At 47.9% G+C, this 26340-nt stretch overlaps 1 protein-coding gene across 1 annotated transcript in view; it reads right to left on the bottom strand.

Annotated features, from left to right (window-relative positions):
• Positions 1 to 19843: 19843 nt before the first annotated feature.
• CDS2 (CDP-diacylglycerol synthase 2) overlaps positions 19844 to 26340 on the bottom strand; it is a 60189-nt gene continuing 53692 nt past the window's right edge. Inside the window, exon 13 of the mRNA XM_049651098.1 lies at positions 19844 to 26121. Coding sequence (XP_049507055.1) covers positions 25989 to 26121 — 133 coding nt within the window. The 3' untranslated portion in view covers positions 19844 to 25988. The remainder of the gene's footprint in view (positions 26122 to 26340) is intronic.

The following is a 26340-nucleotide window of genomic DNA, read 5'->3' as shown; positions in this document are numbered from 1 at the left end:
TGAACATCATTTGACCATATACACAAAGGCTTATTTCTTGGCTTTCTATTCTATTCCATTCTTCTATTTGTGTTAATGCCGATACTACACTGTTTTGATTATTGTAGCTTTGTAATGTGTTTTGAAATCAAGAAGTGTGAGTCCTCCAACTTTGTTCCTTTTCAAAATTGTTTCGGCTATGCTGAGTTTCTTGAGATTCTATATGAATTTAGAATGTATTTTTCTATTTCTATGAGAAATGTCATTGGGATTTTGATAGGGAGTGCACTGAATTTGTAGGTTGCTTTGGGTAGAATTGATATCTTAACAATGTCAAGTCTTCTATACATGAATACAAGATCTCTTTCCACTTACTCATCTTCTTTAATTTCTTTCAATAAGTTTTATGGGGCACCTGGGTGGCTCAGTTAAGTGTCCAACTCTTGGTTTCAGCTCAGGTCATGATCTCATGGTTTGTGAGCTCGAGTCCCGTGTTGGACTCTGTACTCCAGTGCAGGGTCTGCCTGGGATTCTCTCTCTCCCTTTGTCTCTACCCCTCCCCTGCTCTCTCTCTGTCTAAAAAATAAATAAATTGTAAAAAATAAAATAATAACGTGTTGTAGTCTTCAGGATAGGAGGCTTTCACCTCCTTGGTTAAGTTTATTCCTAAGTATTTTCTTCTTTTTATTGTTATTGTAAATGAAATTATTTTCTCAATTTCCTTTTTGGGTTGGTCAGTTGTTCTTCCCCCAATTTTAAAAAGTAAGGCAGGAGGTAGACGACCCACTTGTTTTTCTTTGATCAGTAAAATATAAACTTTCAAAATGTTCTCTCCATATATTTTATTCCAAAAAAATATTTGCTTTCTTTCTCAATGCTAAACCATCATTTTCACCTTGGTGGTAGATGTTTTGTTTTGTTTTGTTTTGTTTTTTTACTAATTTTGTTTATTATAAAATTTTTATTACGAACATTTTCAAACATACGGAAAAATAGAAAAAAATAGTGTAATGACCTCCCATATATGCATTACCTAAACTTAACCATTCTTAACATTTCACCAGATTTGCTTCCTATTTTTTGCCAAAGCATTTATAATAAATTACAGACATGACATTTTACTTCATAACACTTTCATATTTCTATTTTCTAAAAATAAGCCTATTTTTAGAAAATAACCCTATACCACTCTACCTAACAAAATGAACAATAATTCTTTCATGTCACCTGGTACCCGATCCGTATTCAGATCTCTCCAATTGTTGCCATAACGTCTTTTGCAGCTGGTCCATCTGAGCCAAGATCCACACAAGGACCACACATTGCATTTGGTTAGTAGGTCTCTCAAGTCCCTCTTAATCCAAAGACAGCTGGACAGCACTAGGTTCAGGAATGTGTCTGGACAAGGCTGTTAGTCTGGAGAAGCAAAGGGGACACAGAAGGCTGTGTTCATGGCGGAGGGTATTGGGACCTATAATAATATTTCATATCATAAACTCCAAGAGTGATGAAGTGCCTCTGGCTCCAGTGCAATATTATGGAAGTCTGGAGCCAAAGAGGCTTCCAGAAGGTCTGTTGGAATCCTTACTTGATCAGATTCTGTCATCTGACAATGTGTATCTCTGGGAGAAGATATAGTGCACAATTTTACTTCTCTGTACGGCTCAGTTAATGTTTCTAATCTCTTTGCAGTGAATTCTGACGACACCAACTTCCTTCCCCATCCACGAGATAAGCGAGTCTTGCTGATTTACTCTTGTCCTTCTGCCAGTCTGACCCTCCACCATCACTTGTCAATGCTATTGATAGTTACTTGTCTTCCCAGAATAGGCTCCCAAATTTGAAACACTCACCTTGTTTTAGAGGAAAACTGTGTAACTTTTAAATTAGATGCCCTTTAACAAATGTTTCCACCAGATAACCCATGAATTCTCGTGTGGTCAAATGATTTTTATGCCCATCCTCTTAGAAACTTCCTTATTCAGCAAGCTATGTCAGTGGAGCACTTCTGATTTCCACCTCTTTGCTGCAATACCTGGACTCTGAAACAATGGTGGATGTGTTTTTTATGGGATGTTCAAGACCCTCACACCAAAATCCTTTCTGATCCCTTCTTAAAACAAAGCAGACGATCCTTCCTGGCTACAGGTTTTTTGGGCTTTCCTTTTCATCAAACACTGGTTTTATTAAAAAACTCATTACTGCTGAGACTCTCTGTCTAGTTCATCTTTTCTTTCATGGCTCATTAAAAACATCTCTTGCATTTTATTACTGCCAGAACCTAACAGGCACTATATACCCTGGGACACGTTAGGAAGAGCTCTCTGTACTTGTACCAAACTGCACTGCCAACTTCCCACCTGAGCCCTTTGTTTTCACATTCTCCAAATCTCCAGACGCATTTTCTAGGTGTCCTCCATTGATTTTCTGACCAAGGACCGCACCGTAATTTTGCTACCATCTTGTTTTTGTTTATTCTTTCAATTGTTTTTATTCCAGGAGGATGAGACGTTTTACACAACGGCATGGAGCCTGCCATCTTTACGCTCCTAGATGGGAAATATTAAAAGTGATAGAAAATATTAAAAGTGGCTTTCCATTTGTCAGGAAGTTTCACAATATTTTGTCGAGTTCTGAATCCCATTGCCCATGATTTCAAAAACAAAGTAATGAAAAAGTGGAGAGCTTTGGATTAGGGCCCACCCTACTCCCGTGTTACTTCATCCTAATTACAACGACCCTATTTCCATGTAAGGCCATCTTCTGAGGTCTCAGGGGTTATGACTTCAACATATTTCGGAGGGGGGGGGGCACAATCCAACCCACCACAGAGCTCTAAATAGATGTTAGAGGAATGACTACAGACCCTCCCAGCACTAACAGCCTATGTATCTAAAAATGAGATGAACAGGGGGCACCTGGGCGGCTCAGTCAGTTAAGCATCCAACTTCAGCTCTGGTCACGATCTCATGGTTCATGAGTTTGAGCCCCACATCGGACTCCATGATGACAGTGTGGAGCCTGCTTGGGATTCTCTCTCTCTCTCCCCCTCTTTCTCTCTGCCCCTCCCCGCCTCACGTGCACACATGCTCTCTCCCTCTCTCTCGAAATAAACCAAAAAAAAAAATGAGATGAACGATGGGAAGTACTGTCCAAGCAAGAAGCGCCAGTTGGGAGAGTGATGACCACGCTTTGTGATGGTTGGTGTGGACGATGCCAACCAGAGACATCATTCTGATCTCTGCCTCTGCCATCAGATCTGGCTTTATTTGGATCTAGCCAGATTGGGTTCTGGCTGCTGTTAAATCAAAATGTGTAATTACACGTGCTAGCCATAAGGGTGCTCTATTCAGGGATATTTCCTCCCACCTGTAGAAATAATCGATGTTCCTAATAAGAGTCAAGTGACCCTGCATGGTCAGGGAGTATCTTCTGAATCATCAAAGAACAACTAAATTGTCTTCTGAAGAATGTTCCTGTTAAATGCATTTGAGTGCTTTCTTTGAAATTCAGTCTCAAGGTAAGTCCCTTAAAAGCAGAGGTTGAGGGGCGCCTGGATGGCTCAGTTGGCTAAGAGTCTGCCTCTTGGTTTTGGTTCAAGTGTGATCTCACCCTCAGATCGAGCCCTGTGTGAAGTCTGCTTAGGATTCTCTCTCTCTCTCTCTCTCTCTCTCCTCTCCCTGGCCCCTCCCCTGCTCTCACGCATGCAGGCACTCTCTCTTTCAAAAAATAAAATAAAATAAAATAATAAAATAAAATAAAATAACAGAGGCTAAGACAGGATTCAGGTGCACGTGATTTATTGAGGGTGAATGGAGAAGAGGAGTAAGAGAAGCAGGAGGGGGCAGGGGAAGGAGCTGAGCAGGGATGTGGTCTCAGCTGGAGTCTAGCGTCAGCCTGGTCCACAGAGAGCTCTAGAGTGTGAATGCACCACGTGATCAGTCCCACCTTAAGGCAAGGGGACTGGCCTTTTGTACCCCTTATCAGTCGTCATTTGCTGTGGGCTGCCGAGGGGGGGGGGGTGCGTAACTTCTCCCAAGGGAGTTCCCAGACAAGGAAAATTCTGTGCAGGAGGGGGCGACTGTGAGCCACTATCTGCCAACAGTCGCAGCAAACGAGAGATGGGTACACCGGCTGGTAAAGGCTGTCTGGCATTTCTGTACACTCGGTGATGTGTATATGGGCTACAGTCACTATTGTGGGGTGAACTGTGTTACCACCACCACCACCAAATTCATATGTTGAGGTCCTAGGTTCCAGTACCTCAGAATGGAATTGTATTTGGAGATAGGGTATTTGAAAAAAGTCAGCTTAAATGAGGTCTTTAGGTGGGCCTTAATCCAATACGACTGGTGTCGTTGTAAGAGGAGATTAGGACCTAGACACTCACGGATGGAAGGCAATGTGAAGACACAGGGAGAGTCTGCAAGCCAAGGACAGAGGCCTCAGGATAATTATACTCTGGTGACGCTTTGACCTTGGACTTCTGGCCTCCAGAACTGTGAAAACACAAATTTCTGTCAGTTAAGCCACCCAGTCTGTGGTACTTTGCGATGGCAAACGAATAGTCTTATATGGCAAAAACAGTCACTCATTTATCTTCGCCAGCTCCAAAGGCCAGGATGTTGGATTCGCTTGGAAATCTCCTCTCCCAATCCTGCTAGAAACCCCTACCATAGTGTTTCATTATCCCCAGTGCCCCGAGGCCACCAATAAAGACAACTTCATCTAACGGCTCTACCTCTGTGGAAACATACTTACATTCAGGCATCTCCTGGGTGTATTTTCCCACACCCGTAAAAGTGGTTTCTACAGCCAGCAAGCAGGCTTTGTTTTGCTAAAAAATTATAAATGTGAGAGTTCCCGCATTAGGGTGGTTTGAATAACAGTGGGAGAGAAAAGCTATTAGACCAGGCACGCTCTCTGTCTTCTGTTCTGTAATGGTGTCAGGGGATATTAAAACGTCCTTGATAGACAAAGGCTTTATAACAACACCATCTTACCCAAAGGCGTATGGGTGGCTGAATTATGATGGAGAAGTTACTCAAATAGCTATCAATCTCTGCTGTGTTGTCTGGGAGAAAACATTTAGTGCTCTGATTTTACCATCTTCTCCTAAAACTTTTTGGTAAGGATTGCTGCCGGCCTGGGTATATGTCACTATTTGGAAATAAAGCTACTTCCTAATTACCTTTTCCATAAGAGGACAATGGCTAAGGAAACTGAAATTCCCACAAAAGCAATTTTGGTTCCTTCCCCCTCCCTTCCCCACCTTAAAGCAAATAACAATGTTGGCTCCCCAGAGTTTCTTCAGTCTTTCTTTCCTCTGTCCGTTGACTGGTGGAAATACCGATGAAGAGGTGAAGTGGCAGGCTCGAGGAGGCAGGAAAGAGAGATGCATATCACGGATGAGACCCTTCAATTCTCACCCTACCCTAGAGCTGAGCTTCAGAGCTCTGTTAGGGCCAGTGGCTCAATGACTCTGGCATTCGGCCCCAGAAGCACCAGCCAGCCTTCCTGACCTCTTGGTGCTGTTCATGGGTCCTTGGACGAAGCTGTCTGAGGCAGCTGCCCCCTACTACCCAGATGTAACCTCCAGAGCCACTTAGAATCTTCTCCTGTAACTCGGTGGGGATGGGGGGTGGTGATTTTGCTCCCCAGGGGACATGTGACAATGTGTGTAGGCATTACTGGTTGTCACACTGTGGGGATCGGGGGGTTGCTATTAGTATCTAGTGTATAGAGGGCAGGGGTGCTGTTAAATATCCTATAATGCACAGGACATCCCCCCCTCCCCCACCGTCCAACACGCACCTAAAAAACAATTATCTGGACCAAAATGTCAATAACGCTAAGTTTGAGAAACCCTGTTCTAACTATTTTTCATCAGAACCCCCACCCCCGCTCCAGCCTTTCATCCTGCCTTGACCTACGTCACCCATCTATGCATCTATCATTCAGCCTATAAACATTCACCATGAGCCTTGTCTCAGCCTGGAACTGTACCATTTGCTTTCAAACACACATGGAACAGGAATGATAAAGATTTAAACTGTAGATTGGCAGCTAATAAGGGCAATCATTCAGATGGTGATTTTACTTGAAGATATGGAGAAATGTGGCCTGTGATAGATGGGCTGGGCCAGTGGGATGGCTGCTCAGCGTGGTGTTGGCAGGGCTCCCTCGTGCACTAGAGTCAACTCATGGCCGATGACCTCACTCGCACATCTGCCGGGTGTCTGCCTGTTGGCAGGGACAATAACAGTCTGTTTATCATCCTGCAGTGGGCTCATTCACAGAGCAGTAGTAGGGTTCCCAAGAGCACCATGAAAGGGCAAGCTCCACTGTGCTAGCACATTCCAAGCCTCTGTTTGCAACACAGAGCAAGTCACATGGCCCTGCACCAATTTCCAGGAGTGAAAAATAAACTCCACCTCTTGATGGAAGAAACCAACAAGTCACATCTCCTAGGGGTGTGGATACAAGGAGAGGAAGACCTGGAGTTATTTTGCAATCAGTTTTGCAATGAGAGTGACTCCTTAATCTTTCTTTCTGGTTCCTCTCCATGGCCGGATACTGAATTCTTCCCCTTGGCTTTGGCTAATGACCATTTCTCATTTTCACTTTACTGAATCCTCACCCCAACCCCATGCGGGTTGGCCAGGCAGGTTCAGTTTTCCTTGTCGCTGTTTTTACTTTATACGTGCAAACCTTGAGTCCTTGCAAGACAGAGTTCTAGCCTAGGTCAAAAGCTAGTAAGTGACAGAAGTAGACCATAATAATGACCATCATGTGTTGACTGACCACCAGATGTCAGGCAATGGACTTTCTTAATCCTCACAATAACCCTTTCACGGATCCTATTTTACAGATGGGCAAAGTGAAGTTCAGAGAAGTTAAGTAATTTGCCCAAAGTCACACAGCACATAGGGTTGAAACTCTAACCTAGGACTTAAATCCAGATTTTTCTGCTGCCAAGTTGTATCTCCATGTAACAGGGTCGTTATAAAAACAGCCTGAGCCCTTGCTGAAGCCACAGGTAACCTCACCTCTGTAGTAAAACAGGGCAATACTATAGTTAGCTGGGGTCATCTCTGTGCTAAAATCAATTTCCCCACCATCTAAGCTGATACACAGGACAATGAAGAGCTTATAACCACGGTCAGCGATGTGGTCTGATGAGACTTCTACGGGATGTCGCTGTTTCTTCATGGTGACAGAGGCCCCATGGGTGAGGAGCCTGTGCTCACTCAGGTCTATTGACCTTTTTTGTTTTTGTTTTTGTTTTAAGTTTATTTATTTATTTTGAGAGAGAGAGAGCACGCACACGCATGGGGGAGAGGTAGAAAGAAAGAGGGAGAGAGAGAATCCCAAGCAGGCTCTGCAGTGTCAGCACAGAGCCTGATGCGGGCGGGGTTCAAATCCATGAACCACGAGATCATGACCTGAGCTGAAGTCAAGAGTTAGACGCTTAACCGACTGAGCCACCCAGGCGCCCCTCAGGTCTACTGACGTTTGACCAGCACGCCAGCCCAGGTAAACCCTGTTAGTATGAATGACAGCGCCACACCTGAGGTTGGAAGGCAACCGCGAGGTGTAGTTCTGCTCAAACTATCTGCATTAACAGGATCAAAGACAATATTCTTTTTCTTGATATATTTTTCTCCTTGCAAAAAGAATATGGTCAACATAAAACACTGTGAAAACGCCAATAGTATCTTTCCCCAAATTCCAAACCACCCCTCCTTCCAATGTACCCATTATGAATACAGTCTTGTCTACTCTCCCTGTGGGTCTGTATATGTGATTTATGTGTGTAAGTAACTTACATGTACAATATAAGCATGTGTCTTGTGTATGGGGGTAATTTACAAATGTACCTATAATTTTTATTTGCCTGTGCAATTTATCAAAATGAGGAGTTCCTGTACATTCTGCCTTGTAGTTTGTAATCTGTTGTGAGCACTTACCCTTGTATGTCAATATTCTTTAGAACATGACTATAAGGGCTATGACATGTCATCACACCTTGATCATCTATCTAGCTGGATCCCGGGGTTGGATGTCTAGAGGGACAGACTTATACCCAGTTGAGTTTTGGGATTTTGGGCCCCTTATCATTGAGGCAAAGAGGTCTGGGGTGACCAAATGGAGACGAGGATGAGAAAATAGGCAAAAGCCTCTCTCCACGCCTCCTTCTCCCAGAACCGCACACAGGGGCCCACAGTCCTTGAGCTCATTAGAAATGCCTGGGGGAAGCACAAGTGATAGAAGCACATTACATCTCTCAGGGCTCCGTGAAGCATGATGTTGCGTGGGATTGTGGAAGGCATTATTTATTTTCAAATGCCCCTTGCCTCCAGGAGGCAGCCCATTCAGTATTTCCAGTGTGTCCATGGTGCTAGTCTAGTTAAGGACTTGGAGGTTAACGTTTGTATGCTAGATATTCAAGAGAAATTATCGGCTCAAGCGTATGCTTGAGGCTGGTTGGCAATTTGAGGCTGTATGCCAATTTTAAAAATAATAATACCCAGAGTCCTCATCGTTCCTCTTTAGAGAGATTCCAGGAAGAAGGAACATTATTTTCTTGTACAATTTGTCTGTATCTCTGCTTGTTATTCATGTGACCAACAGAGACTATGTCTTAACCCTGAACGCTCTGTGAACAAACAGGACTTTCCATCTGTGGCTTTAAGCCTCCTTGGTGTACCTGGACCTCACTTTTTCTCATAGTGCCAGATGTAACGAGGAAAATATATTGTTTTAAACTGCTTGCAGTGTGAGCAACAGCCAACACTCAGAAGTAAGCAAAATGTGCAGGGCGAGACCTCCTCCTTTGTTTAGCCAAGACTCTCGATAGGTAGGGTTACTAGAGGAAGTAAAGATCCCTTGGGCATAGTTTGGGTGAGAGAGATAAGGATAAAGAACAGTTAAATCGCTCTGCATAATAATTTGGGATGTGTCTGCTGGGGCCTGGAGAAAAGGGGTGAGATCGTAGAAGGGAAAGTGAGACCAAAGGGGTCCTAGCAATATGGTGGGAGGGAGGGACCCTAGTGGGAGGATGAGGCCAGTACTGCCATCAATCCCAGAGAAAGGGGGACCCATGGAGGCAGCAGGTGCATTGGGTCACTGAACAGAAGTCAGGGAGCAGCATCTTAGGTGGTTCCCCAGAAGCTGACCTGAGACAGGATTTGAGTGCAAGCAGACAATTAGGGAGGTGATCCCCGAAATGCTGGTAAGGGGAGTAGGGTGAGAGATAAAGGGATGGCAGGAAGTGGCAACAAGCAGGACATCACTCTGGGCAGGTGGGGCTCAGTCTTGGCGGGCAGCTCTGGCAGACAGCACAGAACACACCTGAGTTAGCCCACCGCTGGGGCAAAGGGGCTGGATTGTTTATCTACCAACTCCTCCACATCACCCGCTGATAGGCCCCTCCCCGGGACGCTTACTCCCCAGAATTCCAGCCTCCTCAGTGCGGAGACGGAAGCCTCGGGCAGGAAGGTACAGGGGCTCACAGTGGAATGCGGTCTACATGTCCTCGAATGGTGAGTGCCAAGAGCTGGCCGGTCACTGGTGAGGTCTGCTGTCGGCAACCAAGACTGGGACTCACCGGAAGGACTCATGAATTACCCTGCTACTACAGTTTGGTTGAAGGCTGGCCACATGAAGTTAGAAATGACATAAATAAATAAAATTAAAAATCTAATATTCGGGAGCCCCAGGGTCATCCAGTTCAAACCCATTATTTTACAGGCAGCCATAGCCCAGAGGATTTCAGGGCATCTTTGTCTATACAGCCAGGTAGAAGCAGGGGATTAGGAGGTTAAAACATTTAGGAGGTTAAAAACATTTAACCTTTCACACCCCTGGGAATCCAGGAAGGAAGTGATCCCAGTGGCCAGGTGAGATGGTTGCTAATAAATTCATAGAACAAACACTGCTAGGTTCCCAATGTTCACATCTAATCTGTATTGTAGGGAACTTACCATGGCCCAGCACTGTTCTAGAAGATTAGGACACAACAGAGAACAAAGGGGCAAAATTTTGGCCCTCAGGAATCTCACCCTTGAGAGGGAGAGACAGACAATAAACAAATAAGTAAAATATGTAGTATGTTGGTGACAAGCATATGGGGGAAAAAAGTCATGAATGGGGAAGGAGGTTATCTGGGGTGTAGGTGTGTGTGCTGTTAGATGATTGTCCTGATGAAAACCCACTAAGGAGGAGACATTCGTATAAAGATCTGAAGGAGCTATGTGGACATCTGAGGTAAGGGCAATCCAAAACAGAGGGAACAGTAGGGGCGCCTGGGTGGCTCAGTCGGTTAAGTGACTGACTTCGGCTCAGGTCATGATCTCACGGTTCGTGAATTCGAGCCCCGCATCAGGCTCTGTGCTGATAGCTAGGCCTGGAGCCTGCTTTGGATTCTATGTCTCCTTCTCTCTCTGTTCCTTCGCCACTCACTGTCTCTCAAAAATAAATAAACATTAAAAAAATTTTAAAAACAAAACAGAGGGAACAGCAAGTGCAAAGGCCCTGAGGTGGGCTGTGCTTTCCCAAGGGGCCAGTGTGGTTGGTACAGATCATAAGGGCTCTGTCTTTTACTGAGTGAGAAGAAAGTTCCTGTAGACTTCTGGGCAGACGAGGGAGAGGATCTGAGTGGGCTGGATCACTCTGGAAGCTGTGTTGATACTAGAGTGAAGGAAGGGACAGAGAAAGAGAGACCAGTACCAGTTAGGAGGGTGGCTAATCTAGGTATGACATGACAGTGACCCACTCCAAGGTGATAGGAAGGGGCAAGAAGTGATTGGATGCAAAGTGCATCATTTTTAAGGGAAAGTATAAGTAAAATACACATTTGTGCCAGAAGTGACGTCCCAGATATCCATGCCATACAAACCTAAGAGGCCAAGAAGAAGGCCAGACATGGACACTGCCTGTGTGCGGTATGGGCTTAGAGAGGCGAAGGGTGGCATCCAGTGACTTGGCCAGCACCCCCCTCCTTCCTCCTTGTTCCTTTCCTTATGGCAAAGACCCTCTTTGAACTTTCCCTACTTTCCCCATGGAAGGTCTGTCCCATAAGGGGCCCAAAGCAGGAGTTCGGGCTGCAACTTTCCTATTTCATTATTTAAGGCAACTAACTCACTCTTGTCACCAGATATTGAATTGCAGGGGACTCTGAAGTCAGCATGGTCTTGTTACTGCCACACACCTCCTGAAACTGGTTAATATTGTGGACTTTGTGAGGCCCAAACTGGTAGGCTCCTGTGTTTCTTTCTGCCCTTTTTTGGAAAGTGGGGGTGAGTGGTTATTTGGTATGTGTTAACGTTTTTTTGTTTAGAGAGCGAGCATGAAGCCAGGGAGGGGTGGGGAGAGAGAGAATCCCAAGCAGGCTGCACACCCATGCAGGGCTCGATCTCACTACCATGAGCCAAAATCAAGAGTTGGACGCTTAACCAACTGAGCTACCTACCCAGCCTTCCCTTGCTACTGTTTGGAAGTAAAAGCTGTTCTTAAAGACAGCTGATATGACTTTCCACTTACCCCTTTTCAAGTTAAATGTCCTCAGAAGGGTCGGTGTGCGTTTGGACTGACGTAGGAAGAAACGTGGCAGCTCCCCGAACTAATTATGACTCGTCTTCACGTCCACACGGAACATCAATACTGTGCCTTCATCATGCCCAACAGTTGACTTAATGACACATCCTGGATATAAATCATTGTTTTCTAAACTCACTTTTCCCAGATAGTACTTCCATTAACGTTGACTCATATGGCAAATTTGTATAAATTAGAACAAGATACATCCTCCAGGCAGGTTGCAGATTCCTTGTGTCCAGATGTATCCGGACTGGATACAACTCCTTACTGGATATTGGAGACTAGGTGAGTGTAGCTGTTATGCATTTTGGCCCCCCTCACCTAGCACCCTTGTGCAGCAGGGGTCCGCCCTACAGTATCCAGACTGAGCCCACGTGAGCGAGGCCTCCAAACGTCAAAGCCAGCTAATTACCTAGGTATTATATGCATGAATTCCTGGAAAAGATCTGCCATGACCAGCCCATACTTAATGCCAGTTGCATGGGCTCCATGCAAGCTGGCTATTTTAAAGAACAAAATCATTGGAGGAAGTATCAAACATGGGTGGAATATTTTGGGATGGAACTATCATGGAAATTATTTTGCTGTTGCTTATAATTTGTTGTGAGGTTCTCCAACTATGGAAGTGCCACAGGCGCCCATGGCATCCTTTGTGTTATGCTTGGGAAGACTGTCTGCCTGCCCTCCCGGCCAGGGCTTGAGGTCCAACAGCCAGCTTTTCCCTGAAAGCTGCAGCAGCCGAGGACATCAGTGCCCACCCATGTCCCCTTGGCCCTCACCGTCCCCAAGCGTGCAATGGCTCCCGAGAGCAAGTGCTGGGGACTCATCGCCTGAGAGGTCCCTCTGGCTGCAGAAATGTTCTTGGTCCACTGCACCACGGGTACGGTCTGCTGGAGGATTTGATGTCCCCCGAAGCTCTCCTCGACTGGTGACAAAGCAGGTTGGAGGCCCTTCCTCATCTCTTGGGGGTGACAACTCTGAAGAATGTGCTTTTCATAGTGTCACAAGTTCCTGCAGGGGGACTGAGCCCCAGATGCCCCTGGCAGGAGCTTCTCATTAATACACATCTCTCGGTCTGTTCTCCACACCACCCTGCAGGCTTGTCCTGAACGTACTTCCAAACAACCTCCTTGTCTCGGGGTCTGCTCCTGGAGAAGCCCAGTTGCAAGCAGCTGTTTAAAGGACTAAGTATATTGATTCTTCCTTCAGCTCTTCTAATTCTTTCAGACTCCAGTGTAGACGGGGAGTAATTTTCACAGAGGAATTGAACGTACACAATGACAGTCAAATCAATCCCGCTCAGTGGGCAGAATAAGAACCGCTGTTATTTCTGCAAACCTAAATATGCTGATGCCCGCAAAATGCCAGAAAGAGAGAGGCTGTCAAAACAAAGAAAACAGATACGAACGCACCAAAGCAGTCAGCCCTGGTTAGCGCCATCGACTCCCAGGTGAACGCGACTTCACCATGAGAAGTCCCGATTTGGGAAGTGTTTCAGGTGTTTCTCCTCGGAAACATCCTTCACAACCTTTACCCAGTTATGTTCCCACTCCCTCGGATCTCTCTCCATCTCCGTAACCACCTCTGTCTTATACTAAGTAGTGAGACTCTTACCAGGAAACAGTGGGAGCCCGTCCGCAATTACGGACAAGCCCATCCTTTCCCTGCTGCACTAACCTTGGTCGTAAACCAAGTGGTCATATATGTGCAGGTCTGTTTCCCTGCTCTTAATTCTTTCCCTTTATTCACCAGTTTCTACCTAGGCTGCTAGTTGGTTCGTCTTCATGCGTCGTCAGGTATTTATTCAGATATAAAAAATTTGCTACAGTTTATTTAGAAAAGGCAGGATGAATGCTTGATTTTGCCCCTTTGTTTATAAGTTTCATTTATTTTTAATTTTTTAAAAAATGTGTTTATTTATGGGGCGCCTGGGTGGCTTAGTCAGTTAAGTGGCCAACTTGGCCTCAGATCATGATCTCAAAGGTTCATGAGTTCAAGCCCCGCATCGGGCTCTGTGCTGACAGCTCAGAGCCTGGAGCCTGCTTCAGATTCTGTGTCTCCCTCTCTCTCTGCCCCTCTCCCACTCACACTCTCTCTCAAACATAAATAAACATTTAAAAAATGTTTTTAAATGTTTTTATTTATTTTTCAGAGAGAGGCAGACAGAGAGGGAGATGCAGAACCCAAAGCAGGCTGCAGGCTCTGAGCAGTCAGCACAGAGCCCGAGGCGAGGCTCGAACTCATGAATTGTGAGATCATAATCTGTGCCGAACTCAGACGCTTAACCGACTGAGCCACCCAGGCACCACTGTTTATAAGTTTTAGAAATAGTTTTAATTTACCAGCATCCTTCAGTGGTGATCCATTGACTTTAAGTGTCATCCAGAATTCATGTATTTAAACCTAATTGATACATTTCAGTCAATTGCAGTTATTAATCCCAACCGATGTTCAGAATGTCCTATCTTTGGGAGCCTCTTCTTGTTGAGTCATTTGGACGTGGCCCTATTGTTTTTTATAGCTTCCTTGCTCTCTAATACGTTTGCAGCAATAGGTAATGGGCAGGTAGGGAGCCCTTGGGCAGCTTAAAATCTCACAAGCCTGACTGGGGGCTATGGGGAGTTCAGTGTGAGCAGCCATTTACATACAACAGGTATGTTCGAGAGAGGGTGGCCCAGACCCAACACTAACTCCTCCACTCCCATAGGGTCCTCTCCAGGGTGATATGAAAAGGCCAAGCATACAGATCAGGAAGCAAGGGGGGGTGGGGAGGGAAACACTAAAATAACAATAGCTAATATTTATGAAAACTTACTGTGTGCCAGAAGCTGGTCTAAGGTCTCTCCAAGTCCTAACTCATTTAACCCTCATAACGACACCGCGGGGTGGGCACTGTCGTTACCCCCATTTCACAGATAAGGAAACGGAAGCACAGAAAGGTTAAATAACTAGGTGGAAGCTACCAGGTCATATCAGGTCATGCCAGAAAATGATGGAGCCAGGAGACAAAGTCAGGGGCACTCTCCCAACCAAAATGGAAGAGAAGACCAGCACTCCTCCTTTGTGGATCGTTAAGGATTCTGTGGAGGGAGGGTGGGGGGTTGCAGCACACATGGGAATCTGCGCAGTCAGCATCCAATGAGAGTTTTCGACCTAACTGACCTTGGGATGCCCAAGGTAAGTGATCCAGCCGCTAACCTCAGTTCCCCCTGCCTCCCTCCCCAGCAGTGTCCCTCCTAGTCTGTGCACCAGCCTCAGTGTCCGGCCCTGCTCCCACCTTCCCTGGAGCATGGTGCTAGCTCCTTCCTTCCCCAGCATCCCCCAGAAATTCACTTCTCAGACCAAGGTGGGAATAGCACAAATAAGTTTCTGATGGGGGATTAGGAGGTGCTTTGCACATTTCCTCGAGAATCGCTATTTTGTAGAGGAGGAAGCTGAGTGGTTGAGTGTTTTGTTCAAGCCATGAAGCTAGCGACCTCTGGACCAGATTTCTGCTCAGTTCTATCTCTCACACCACAGCCCTGTGCCTCACTTGTGCCCCACGGCTGCCCTCTGCTGGGCTCATGAGAGCACCTCCCTGATGTGCTGTAACCACGTGTTACCTATGCTTCCAGAACACGGTGTCCAGAGTGATCCCACCTGAGGAGGACCTGGGGGGGGTGGGGCGGGGAACAGGGATGATATTTCTCATTCTCAAAGCCACTGGCAACGCTCCTCAAATCGCATCAGTAGAAACTATATTATTTTGCTATGAAGAACAGTATTAGGATAATTGTTGACGTTTGAATAAGGTTACATACGAGTAAAGGGACATCACGTCTATAACTTTCAAGCAATTTGGAAAAGTGTGTGTGCGGAGAGAGAGAGAATACTTGGGAAAATGTTAGCATTTGGGGGATTTGGGGGAAGTATGTAGGGAATTCTTTACTATTCTTACTCTTCTGTTCATCTGAAATTATTTCAAATAAACTGTACTTTCAGGAAGCCACCCACCACAGCTCCCCTGAGAGTAGTCTCTAGCTACTGATGGAGTCTGTAGGAGACTACAAATTTCTGAGCCACGGGGCTCCCTCCTCGGCCCTTCTTCATGACAATAAGCACAACCACCACGGTAGGTCCGGAGTACAGGGACCCTTGAGAGGAGGAAGAAGCTACCTCTTGGGCAGTAGCTACTAGGGGTCTTCACTTCCCACAGGACCCCATGTGCAGCCCTACTAAGGCACACGCGAATTTGTCACTGTAGGCAACGAGGGGAGACCCTCAAAAAGGATAAGCCTGTGTGTGTCCGGATACCGGTCAGCATAGTGAAGGGGCCAGAAGGCATTTCTCGTGAGGTAGAATGAAGGGCATAAGATGGGGCGCTTGGGAAGAGTAGAGCTGGGTGACAAGGAAAGGAGCTACCTGGGGGCACATAGGGAACACTATGGATCTCTGTCCAGCAAAATAGAAGCAGACTCAGTCTGTGAGATGTGAGAAGACACTATGAGCTCTGAGTGGAGGTGCTGGGAAGCACAGGTCACTCTACACCGGGGCCATGGTGCAGAATGCCATCCAATGATTAATCCAGAAAGCTCACTTCAGGGCACCCTGGGGTGCCCACTGGGGACGCTCCCCCAAGAGGGTGCTGACCATCTACAGGGGGAGGGGGTGTCTGAGAGGGGATGTACTCACTGCAGAGAGTTCCAACCACTGCTTCTCAACCTTGGCCGTACATTGGAATCACCCGGGAATTTCTTTAAACCACCCATGCCTGAGTCCCACCCCCAGAAATTCTGATGTAATTGGTCCAAGGTGCTGCCTGGGCATTGAGTTTTTGTTTTTTGTTTTTTAAGTTCCGCAGGTGATTCTAATGTGCAGGCAAGCTTGAGAGTCACTGGCTTAGAAGGCACTACCTTCCAAGGCTCTTTGAATCTCAGAGAAATCAGGACCACATGAACAAGATCAGAGAGCCCATCTTTGCTGTAGGAATAACAGCTTCAATCACCTCAAAGAGAAATCAGAACGAACCCTGAACCTAGTCTCTGATGGATGTGCATCTGAGCCTGAAAATGCGCTTAGGTGTCTTGTTAAAGTTGAGAAGAGACATTAAGGGAAGGGCGGCATGGTTTTATTGCATTTGAGAGCAACCTGGGTTTGGGTTGATTTTGGAACTGGTACTGTCTTCTGGCAAATATGGGGAAGTAATGGCTTGTGGTTATGTCACCGTGAGGCCATCAGTCCATTCTCTGGGGCTTTCTACTCCAACTGCCAGTCCTCTGAACATCCAAATACGGAAGTCACTCTGGCTTTGTTTCCCTCTGCCACCTTCCCCCGGGAGACCAAAAAGGTAATGGCACCCTTCCTTCTCAAGGAAGGGGCACCCAAGCCTACAAAATTCTGGCCCCCTTCTCCAGAAGGAAGTTAGCAGCCACGGCTGCTGTGGCTGTCGGGTGGGAGTGGGACCACCTGAAGACAAACTCCATCCAGGCCTTTGTCCCATCCGAATAGCTGGATGGTCTGAGGCTCCCTGAGAAAGGAGACACTGTCTCATTGAAGGGATGAGGGGAGAGGCCCTAGGTGAAAAGCAGATCCCCAAGTCCAGAACAACGAACAGAGGGCTTAGCTTTGGACTTCAACTCTTCCCCATCAATGGTCTCATCCTGGCTCCTGGCACAGAATATTATCTACATCTTGGCCACCCCCCTGGACTGGACAACCCCACATGGGTGTTTCACAGGCACATCAGTCCTATTGTGTCCAAAACCAAACGCCTGATCTTCCCTCTCTGCTCCACCCCCCAACCCAAATCTGTTCTCCCTCAGCTTTCTTCAGCCCCCCAAAATGGCAACACCATCCTTCTGGTTGCCCAGGCCAACAGCGTCATAGCCACCCTTCACTCCTCTCTTCTCTCCCATGCCACATAGAATCCTTCAGTCCCACGACACCACCCACACTGAGCCACCATCTCCTGCCTGGACTGCCACTGGGTCCCCCTCTCTGGTCGTCCTCCTTCCAACCCCTCTGAAATCTGTTCTCAGCACAGCAGCTGAATGACTTTGAAAACATCCGATCAAGTTACTCCTTGGCTCCAAGCCCTCCAACAACTTCTCATCTCTCACAGAGTAAAAGCCCATGGCCTTGGCCTCCATAATTACCCCCTATCTCTGGGACCTCATTTCCCACCACCGCCCCCTCCCCATTCACCCTGCTCCACCCCCACTGCAGTTCCTCGAGGACGTGTTGCTGTGCACCTGCCCAAACACATCCCCCACACCCTTCAGTGCATCCAGTTGCCCAAACATCCCTTTGGTAGCAAGGTCTTCCCGAGGGCCCTATTTAAAGCTGTAATCTCTCCCCACCAGCCCTCCCCTCTCCTGGCTATGTTTTCTCCAACTAACATACTACCTTTTCCAGGTGTCTGCCACCCACTCCTAAAATGAACTCCACAAGGACAGGGACTTTGTTGGCTCTGTGGCTGCATCCCCTGTGTCTGGACAGGCCAACTACAGAGCAGATATCCCATGAGCATGTGCTGAATGCGTGGAGATCATCAAGACCAGAGCACAGGGGCTCTGAGGTCGAAGGACACCAGGTGCAGACAACTGCAGGGGGTGTCATGGGGGATGGGCCCTGATACCACTGACTGGGGACCTCCTCAGAGCAAGCAGAAGGACCTCGTGGGCCTGGACGACAAGAGCCTTCAGCACATGGATTGGGGACCGGGGGCCCCACCATTTCTCCAGCACCACATGAGCCTTGGCTCCCAGTACAACAGGGGGGCAGGCAGCCAGGGAAAACAACCAACGCTGGGCTTCTCAATAACCTTGGAAACCCACAGCTTGCAGTGAGATTTTGTTGGATTAAGAAAAGTAAGTAAATACGGGCTATTTTGCACCTTGACTATTGGGCAGCAGTTCCTACCAGAAGATCCCCACTGAGGGTCCCTGTGGGCAAGAAAGGCAGAGGCCCCTTGCAAAATGCAAACACTGATGGTCCCTCCCGCGGGGCTGAGGTGCTAGCCTGGGGGTGGGGGGCGCTGGCCCACATGCTCCCAGGGCTGCAGACTCGGGGTGTCCTCCACCCTCCCACCAGGCCCACAGTCTTGCTGAGACAGCAGAATCTTAGGGTGGGACGGTAAGTAGGGGTTAGGCAGGCAGGGGGAGCCGGGGGAGGAGGAAGAGAAATCTGGCAGAGGATACAGCATGAAGGCAACGAAGTGAGTGCCTGGGACAAAGCGGGGACATGCACGGAGCACGGTTATGAGAGAGCAGGGCCCAGGTGTGGGGTCAGAGGGCATGGCCTTGGGAACACACCAACAAGCCTCAACTTGGACCTAAGGCCACAGGAAAGCACCCACCTGAGAAAGCTTGTCCCTGCCGGAGTGGGCTGGTAGAGCCTGACTGGTGGAGGTGGCCAGACCGCAGGAAGCTGGCTGGCAGGCAGGGTGGAGGTAGGATGGGCAGCTGTGGTTACTGAAAACAGAACACTAGTTACCGGCTGGGGAACAGAACACTGGACTGGGGCAGGTGTGGGAAAGGGGCCAGGGTCTGGGTTTGGTCGTGCGAAGTCCACATGAAGGGGCCTCACAGCCCATGTGGGCTAGCGATGTGGACTTGGGAATCGTGGAGATGAGTGTGGTAATGGGAGCCGTGGGAGTGGGGGAGAATACCCAGGACGGAGTTCAGTTGGAGGGGAAGAGGGCCTGGGACAGAATGCCACCATCTGAGGGACGGGCGGAAGAAGGTACTCAGAAAAGTGGCTGAGGAGGGGCGCCTGGGTGGCTCGGTTGGTTAGGCGACTGACTCTTGGTTTCAGCTCAGTCATAACCCCCACAGTTCATGGGATCAGGCCCCGCGTTGGGCTCTGCACCGACAAGCCCGTTTGGGATTCTCTCTCACCTTCTCTTTTTGCCTCTCCCCTGTTCACTGTTTCTCTCTCGAAATAAACAAACATTAAAAAAAAAAAAAAAAAGGTGGCGTGGAGGAGAAGCTGAGGAAGCCTGAGGAAAGCCAGGAGAGCAGGTTGTGAAGGCCAAGGGCAGAGTGTCTCTAGAAGCAGGCAGTTGTTGGCAGCATCCTGGGAAGGGACGCTGGTTCCACACAACCAGCCCCCCCCCAGCTCGAGCCAAGTGCATCCGCCCCTGCTGCACCCCTGGTCTTCAACAGGCACTCCTCCCCCAACAGAAACCACAAGTGACACAGAATTTAATAGATGTTTATTTGTGTAACAGGAACACTCAGGTATATAAATAAGGTAAATACTTCCCAATGGGCAATATATCATGTTGTGGAACCGTGCTGGAAAAGAATCTACGTGTATTGTTCAACAGGGATCAGACAGCACGCGGAGAAAGGTCAGCGGTGGCTAACACACATGGACTGTGAACCACTAAGTTGGGTAAAGGGCACGGCGGCAGCACATGGGCTCACACCTATTGGGAGAGGCCCTAGGACTGTCAGGTGGGCTCCACACACGCCCAAGAGCTGCTCCAAGGTCACCCGTGTTTGAGGTCAAGAAAACCGAATGTCAATACCCTGTATATCCATGCAAGAATACCAAATCTCACCCACACAAGAGGAGCAGAGAAAGTGACCCTGAGGGGGCAGGGTATATATGGGCTAACCTCTGCGTGGCTCAGACACAGGCAGTGATAGGCAACATGTGACTGCCTGGCACTCCCCAAGGGAGGCCACTTCTGTTTGGGGGAACTTTACCCTGAAACAGATCCTCAGAATAGACAGAATTGAGGAGGAGGCCCATAGCTGTGCCCAACTCACCCAACGGCACAGGGCTCCCAGGGCTTCAACAGAGGGGACTCTTTCCTCTACCACTTTGATCTTCCCCTCCTCTCCTGGAAAGTATAAACATCAATAAAAATTAAAATTTGGCATCAGCATCAGCTCCAGAAGGTAGTCCACAATCCATGAGCTTTGCCTCTCCCCGGATGGGCTTCTGAGCCCTGTTCCTGACCCCTGCACCCACAAAACACACAGCCGGCCTCTGTCAGTCTGCCCTCAGCTGCAGGACTCCTGGCCTCTCCTTGGCTCCTGTGGTCTCTCGGCTGTCCTCTGGCTGGACAACAGCAGCTCTCTGTGTCCTGTCCCTCACCTGTTCTCTTGGCTCCAAGTCCTCTAGTTTTATTGGCCCTGATGTCTGCTCAGCTCTTCCCCTTTCTAACCAGTCCCCAGGCACCCAGCTAGTGTGACTTAAGGCAGGAACACGGTGCTCTGTGTATGGAGGATTTAAACGAAACAGCACACGAAGGGCGTCTTTTAAGAACAGGTATGCACATTCTGCCCGCTAGAACTCCCTTCCTATTCTGGCGTTTCTAGGCACAAAGGCGGCAAGCCCAGTACATGAACCTAATGGAGATGTGAAATAGACGTGTTCCAGGAGCCAAGGACAAAGACAGTGATGCGGACGATATCAGATACAATTTCTCCCGGAACAGAATCACCAGGGGACTAAGCCCAGCTAATCCGTCTGAGCGCTACGTATAGGTAAAGCCCCCAGGAGGCTGTAAGGAGCTAGGCCCTGCCTAATGCCTGGAGACCGACACAGAGGCATCTTCAGCCTAATGTCCAGAGGGCCCTTCTCCCCAGTTTAGACCCCACTTCTCTACAGAAAAAAGCAGCCTGGGTCCATCCAATGCAACAATGAGGGAGGAAGTGCCAGGTCTGGCAAACACAGGTCCGGGAGGGCGTGAGGGCAAGCCAGGATCAGCAGCTGTCACAGCAGCTGCTTACTAAACACTTCCACAACCTTGTTCTCCTGATTCCTGTCATAATCACTCCTTCTTTGGGTAACTGAAGGGGAGAGGCCATTATTTAAATACAACGGGCCTTTGAGTCTGGTCTCCATTCCCCACCAACACCCAGGAAACAAAGGTCAATTGGTAGTCCTGTTACCGTCATTCCCTTGGCTCGAGAATTTCACAGATCCTTGATCCTTCAGGCCTTCACAGATCCTCCAGGGCCTTCACAGATCCTTCACAGATCCTTCAGGGCCCAGAAGAGACCTTTCACTCACCACCACTTGGTCCAAACTGCAGCACCCTCTGTAGATTAGGCCATCAGGCCCTCCCTCAACAAGGGAAACCTAGTCAAGCAGTGGGAGTGGCAAATCTCTTCAAAAACTGGAAACTGGTCAACTGGAGATCGATCGAGGGAAAGGGAAGTTTGTTTTCACCAAGACAAGGACAGAATAACGAGACTGCCCAAGAATTAGCCCCTCTCTGCAGGGAGTGGGAGGTCTGTTCTGGCTGCTGTCACAGCCCCTGCTGCAGACAAGCACAGTGAGTGGGTCCACGCTTATTTTCTTGTGATGTGTCTAGACAGCCACCTGGACATCCTCCTCTAGCCTTTCCTCCCCACCCTGACTTTGGAGGAACAGGAACCCTGGGACCAGGTGAAACCAAACCCCTCCCCACTCCACCCTTATTCAGCACATCATCACAATGCGCAAGCAAGGCGGGCACAGACTGCTACTCCGAAGACTGACAGTGCCTAAGATATGATGAGCACAGGAAGAGGTTCCAGCAAGGACAGATCACATCTGGCAGAGAAACAAAATTCTACTTGCCTAGAAACTGACCTAAGGCAGGCTCCTTATGGAGCAAGGCCATTGTTAATTTTCCAAGCAGTGCCGCTCTTTGCCCTGAGCCATTCACATCCTCCCCTGCCCACCGCCATCAACATCCAGGGTGCTTCTGAGCCTGCTGGGACCTCATGGACACACTGAAGATCTGAATTCAAGGATCCATTCGGATCAGCCTCTGGCCAACTCAGCAACTCGCTTAGACTCAAATCACAGGGTCTGTTTAATCGCCTTTAAAATATATCATACAGGAAGATTCCAAAAATATGAATCAAGTTACAGGAGAAGAAGCCCACTGGGGAAAAATAAATACCATAAGAGTGACTTCAAAGTCCACCTGGGCAAAGTTAAATGTTACATTTCACCCCTTCTACAAGTAAAAGAGACACTAATTTCAAACATACACTGCAGAATTAGAAACCCAGAAAACACTATGGAAAACACTAAGAGTAATATGTTTTAAATATGATTACACAATAGCTACTAATATGCTCAGAACATGAAACAGGCAAATAATAATAAACATAAACAGGACCCAGGCTGCCGTGGACTTTCCCCATGCTGAGGGCAGTTAGGGGTGGCAGTTAGGTGCGCCCGCTCGTAAAGGGGAAAGACCCAGGTGTCCCATGAGCGGTCACAAGTAGGGCTCACAGGGAGGCGGCTCAGGCCCGGCCCTCTGCAGATGCGCCCTGCTCTCCTTGACAGCGTGTCCGTCAGCTCCCTGGGGAAGCTCCAACTTGGTGCACAGGCTGACCTCCTCGGCTTGAGGAACGAATATTCCAGAATTCTTGGAATTTCAGGCACACCTACACCACTTTCACAAAAGCAAGTGGAACTAGGGCTGATTCCTGTCCTGGCAAGCTGGAGTGAGGTCTGCCTCTGCCCCACGACCCTGGGGAAGCGCTCCACGTGCTCTTGCCCTCAGCGTCCTCAAAGGCAAGGCGCTCAGGACTCTTGCCCGAGGTCCCTCAGGAGGCTGCTGTGAGAACCTATAAGATTCAGAGCAGAAAACAAAAACCTTGGGGCACCTGGGCGGTTCAGTCGGTTGAGCATCTGACTTTGGCTCAGGTTGTGATCTCATGGTTTGTGAGTTTGAGCCCTGCATCAGGCTCTGTGCTGACACCTCGGAGCCTGGAGCCTGCTTTCGATTCTGTCTCCCTCTCTCTCTCTGCCCCTCCCCTGCTCATGCTCTGTTTCTCTCTCTTTCTCTCTCTCAAAAATAAATAAACATTAAGAAAGAAAGAAAGAAAGAAAGAAAGAAAGAAAGAAAGAAGAAAAGAAAAGAAAAGAAAAGAAAAATCTTGACATAAGGACTGCATGATATTTATGAAGCAAAACAAGTAGGAAACACATCCACACACAGAAGTAAGAAACTGAAGTCACAAGGGAGAGCATACAGTTTCAGCCACATTTTATTTCTCACACAAAAAATGGATCTGAAGCAAGTTATACCATTCATTAAGAATGCACAGGTATATGTTAAAATAGTCTTTTGAATCTCGTCTGTACAGTGAAATATCTTCAATAAATGGGAGAAAGAAAAACAATGTGCATATATATAGATATAGATAAATACACACGAGGTGGTGTCGCTTTCCCAGCTACTAGGCTAGGAAGCTCCTCTTACTTGACCTGAAAGCACGTGGGGAAATCAGAAGATAAAACCCGAGCTGACCCTCTGGGCTTCTTGCTGAGAGCTCTCATGAGCACCCAGCTTCAGCTTCCTGGGACGCCAGGACCCTCCCCACTTGGTGACCACTTCCACAAAGGAATGTGCCAGTCACCTCGATCCCAAAGATGGCCTTATTCAGGAGTTGCTAGGCCCCAGCCACCAAGCACCCCGCCATATGCCCACAATAAGGCAACAGAGACTACCCCTTCTGTCTCTGGTCTCAGGAACCAAGTTCATTCTTCAATGTGAAAACTGGACTTGTTACTAATTACCTCCACTAAGATTTGTGGGTGAGATACTGACTCATCTCAAGGACCAGCATTTAGAAATGGCCTGAAAGCTGTTGCTTTTTGGGTGCCCAGGACATCACTCGATACCCATAAGTAGCCTCTGGTGACAAGAACTTGCTCAGCCAGAAATCACAGAATACTGGACTTAGGAGAGAGCTCCGAAAACGAGGCCCCGGAGAGTGCTATGTCCTGCCCAGGGTCACAGAGCCACAACAGAAACCCCAAGCAAAAACACATTTTGTTTTTAAGGGGGCCTTGGACCTTTAAAAGAAAAGCCATGTGCTGAAACAGAAGTACACGCTCAGAAGAAAAAGTCACGTAGTGACTGAGAGCTGCAATGTTGAGGGAGGCCTGCCCTGTGCTGCACATGGCAGCCATCTGGGCGGACTGTGAGCTTTCAGGGAAGCAGGAGGGCTGATTTAAACAGAAACAGAATGAACCGGCCGCAGACCAAGGTGCTGAAGCGGGTCTCTGCACTGCATTTGGCAATGAGAACAGCCGTGGCACAGAATAAGCAAACACCTTTGGGCACCAAGTTCTCTCTCCCATTCTCCCCTGCTTGCTGTCCTAACAAAGAACTTGTCTTCCCAAAGTCAACCTCACTCCTATAATCAGGCAGGGGAAAAAAAAATAAATCACAGTTTAAAAGGAAAAAGGTCCCTCAACGAAATACACACTACATTTAAACTGGTCACATTATATTAAAAAAAAAAAAATGTGCACTGAATCTTCAGAAGAGTCAAACCTCTAATCGGATTAGGTTTCCAGAGCTGTAAGCAGGATTCTGTGGTTTCAGTGGAGAAGTCATGGTACAACTGAAATCACCGCAAGGGATAAGTGATTTTTAAACCACACACACACACAGATACACATTTGCCTTAAGAGTAGTATATACACAACACAGCAGCTACGTGGGTGGTCGGTCAGGCTAAGGGTGCGTGAACAGGAAGCCCCCCTGCTCCCTAACAGGAAAGCCCCCAGAAAGGATTCAGCAGCAACAAGTCTATAGCCCAAACGTGAACAGCATCGTCCCTGAACAGACACAGCTAGTCAGAGCCACCAGAGCCTACAGCCTGTGGGAGAGGGCTCAGTTACAGTACATTCTACTGCATACACTTGAGATATTACAGTGTATTTTTTCAGACTATTATAAATAATTTCTCGTGCTTTCTGGGAAAAAAAAAAAAAAAATCAAACGAAGCCTTCTTTCATTCAGTCTGTGATGAAGTAAGGTGAATCCTTCTCGTAACGCACAGCTCAGGCTCCCCAGGGCTTTGTGGGCAGGATGCTCCTCTGATTAATAAGCTTGTGTCCCTCCAGCCTACAGAAGGCAACCGTCCCGTCACTCCAGCGCAGGTGTTTTCAAGACGCCCATGTGAAAGCTCTTGGGTAGCAAAGGCATCCAAGCTGTGCACCTCTTCCCTGCTGGGGGGGCAGCTACAAGGCAGGCAGGGGGTCCTCTGAACCGGTCAGACACAGACGAACGTCTCCACTCTCTGATGGAGCACCGAAACAGAAGCTCTGGCTTGGGAGCTAGAAGTACCCAGCAGAACCACCCCAGGTGGGCACAACACTGCCTTCCAGGTTAAAACTTTTGTATAAAAGACCCAAATGGTCTTACCCTTGTGACTTCTTTCCAACTCAAAGCTATGGTTTACCCACAACCCAAATCATAAGCACATAGACTGTATATATACAGATTGTTTTTAAATCCCACAAATAAAAAACACTCTACAAAAAAACAAAAACAAAAACAAAAACAAAACACCAGTGAGTTGAAGCCTTGTCATAGTCTGAGACACACCAGTGGGGCTTGCCTTGGGGCCCTGCCCCTCGCTCTGCTCACTCTTGCTCTCTCGGCCCTGGGGCCCCTATTCATCCTCTGTGCCGGCTGTCAGCATCCCCTTGTCAGCCAGGTGAGATCTGAGGGTGTTGAAGATGTGCAGTTGTTGATCTGGACGCAAGGTCAGGAACTGCTGAATCAGCTTGCTTGGGTTCGGGCCCCTGGAGGAGAACGTGAGGAAACAGCTCTGAGTGGGGGGACTCAGCAGCTTCTAGGGCCTGATTATACAAATAGCTGCTGTTCCCTGTGGATTCTCTACTCATGGAGGGCAGGGGGCCTCAAAGAATCCATTAAGAGCAGCAACTGAAAACTGCATTCATATTTGGGATGCTTTTCACTTCAACTGAGGTGTAGCTAAAATCCCAGATGTTCACCACACT

This window comes from Panthera uncia, assembly GCF_023721935.1.
Source record: "Panthera uncia isolate 11264 chromosome A3 unlocalized genomic scaffold, Puncia_PCG_1.0 HiC_scaffold_11, whole genome shotgun sequence".
Classification (NCBI taxonomy): Eukaryota; Metazoa; Chordata; class Mammalia; order Carnivora; family Felidae; genus Panthera; species Panthera uncia.
Note: the sequence above shows the minus strand (reverse complement) of the source record. Positions and strands in the feature narration are given on the sequence as shown.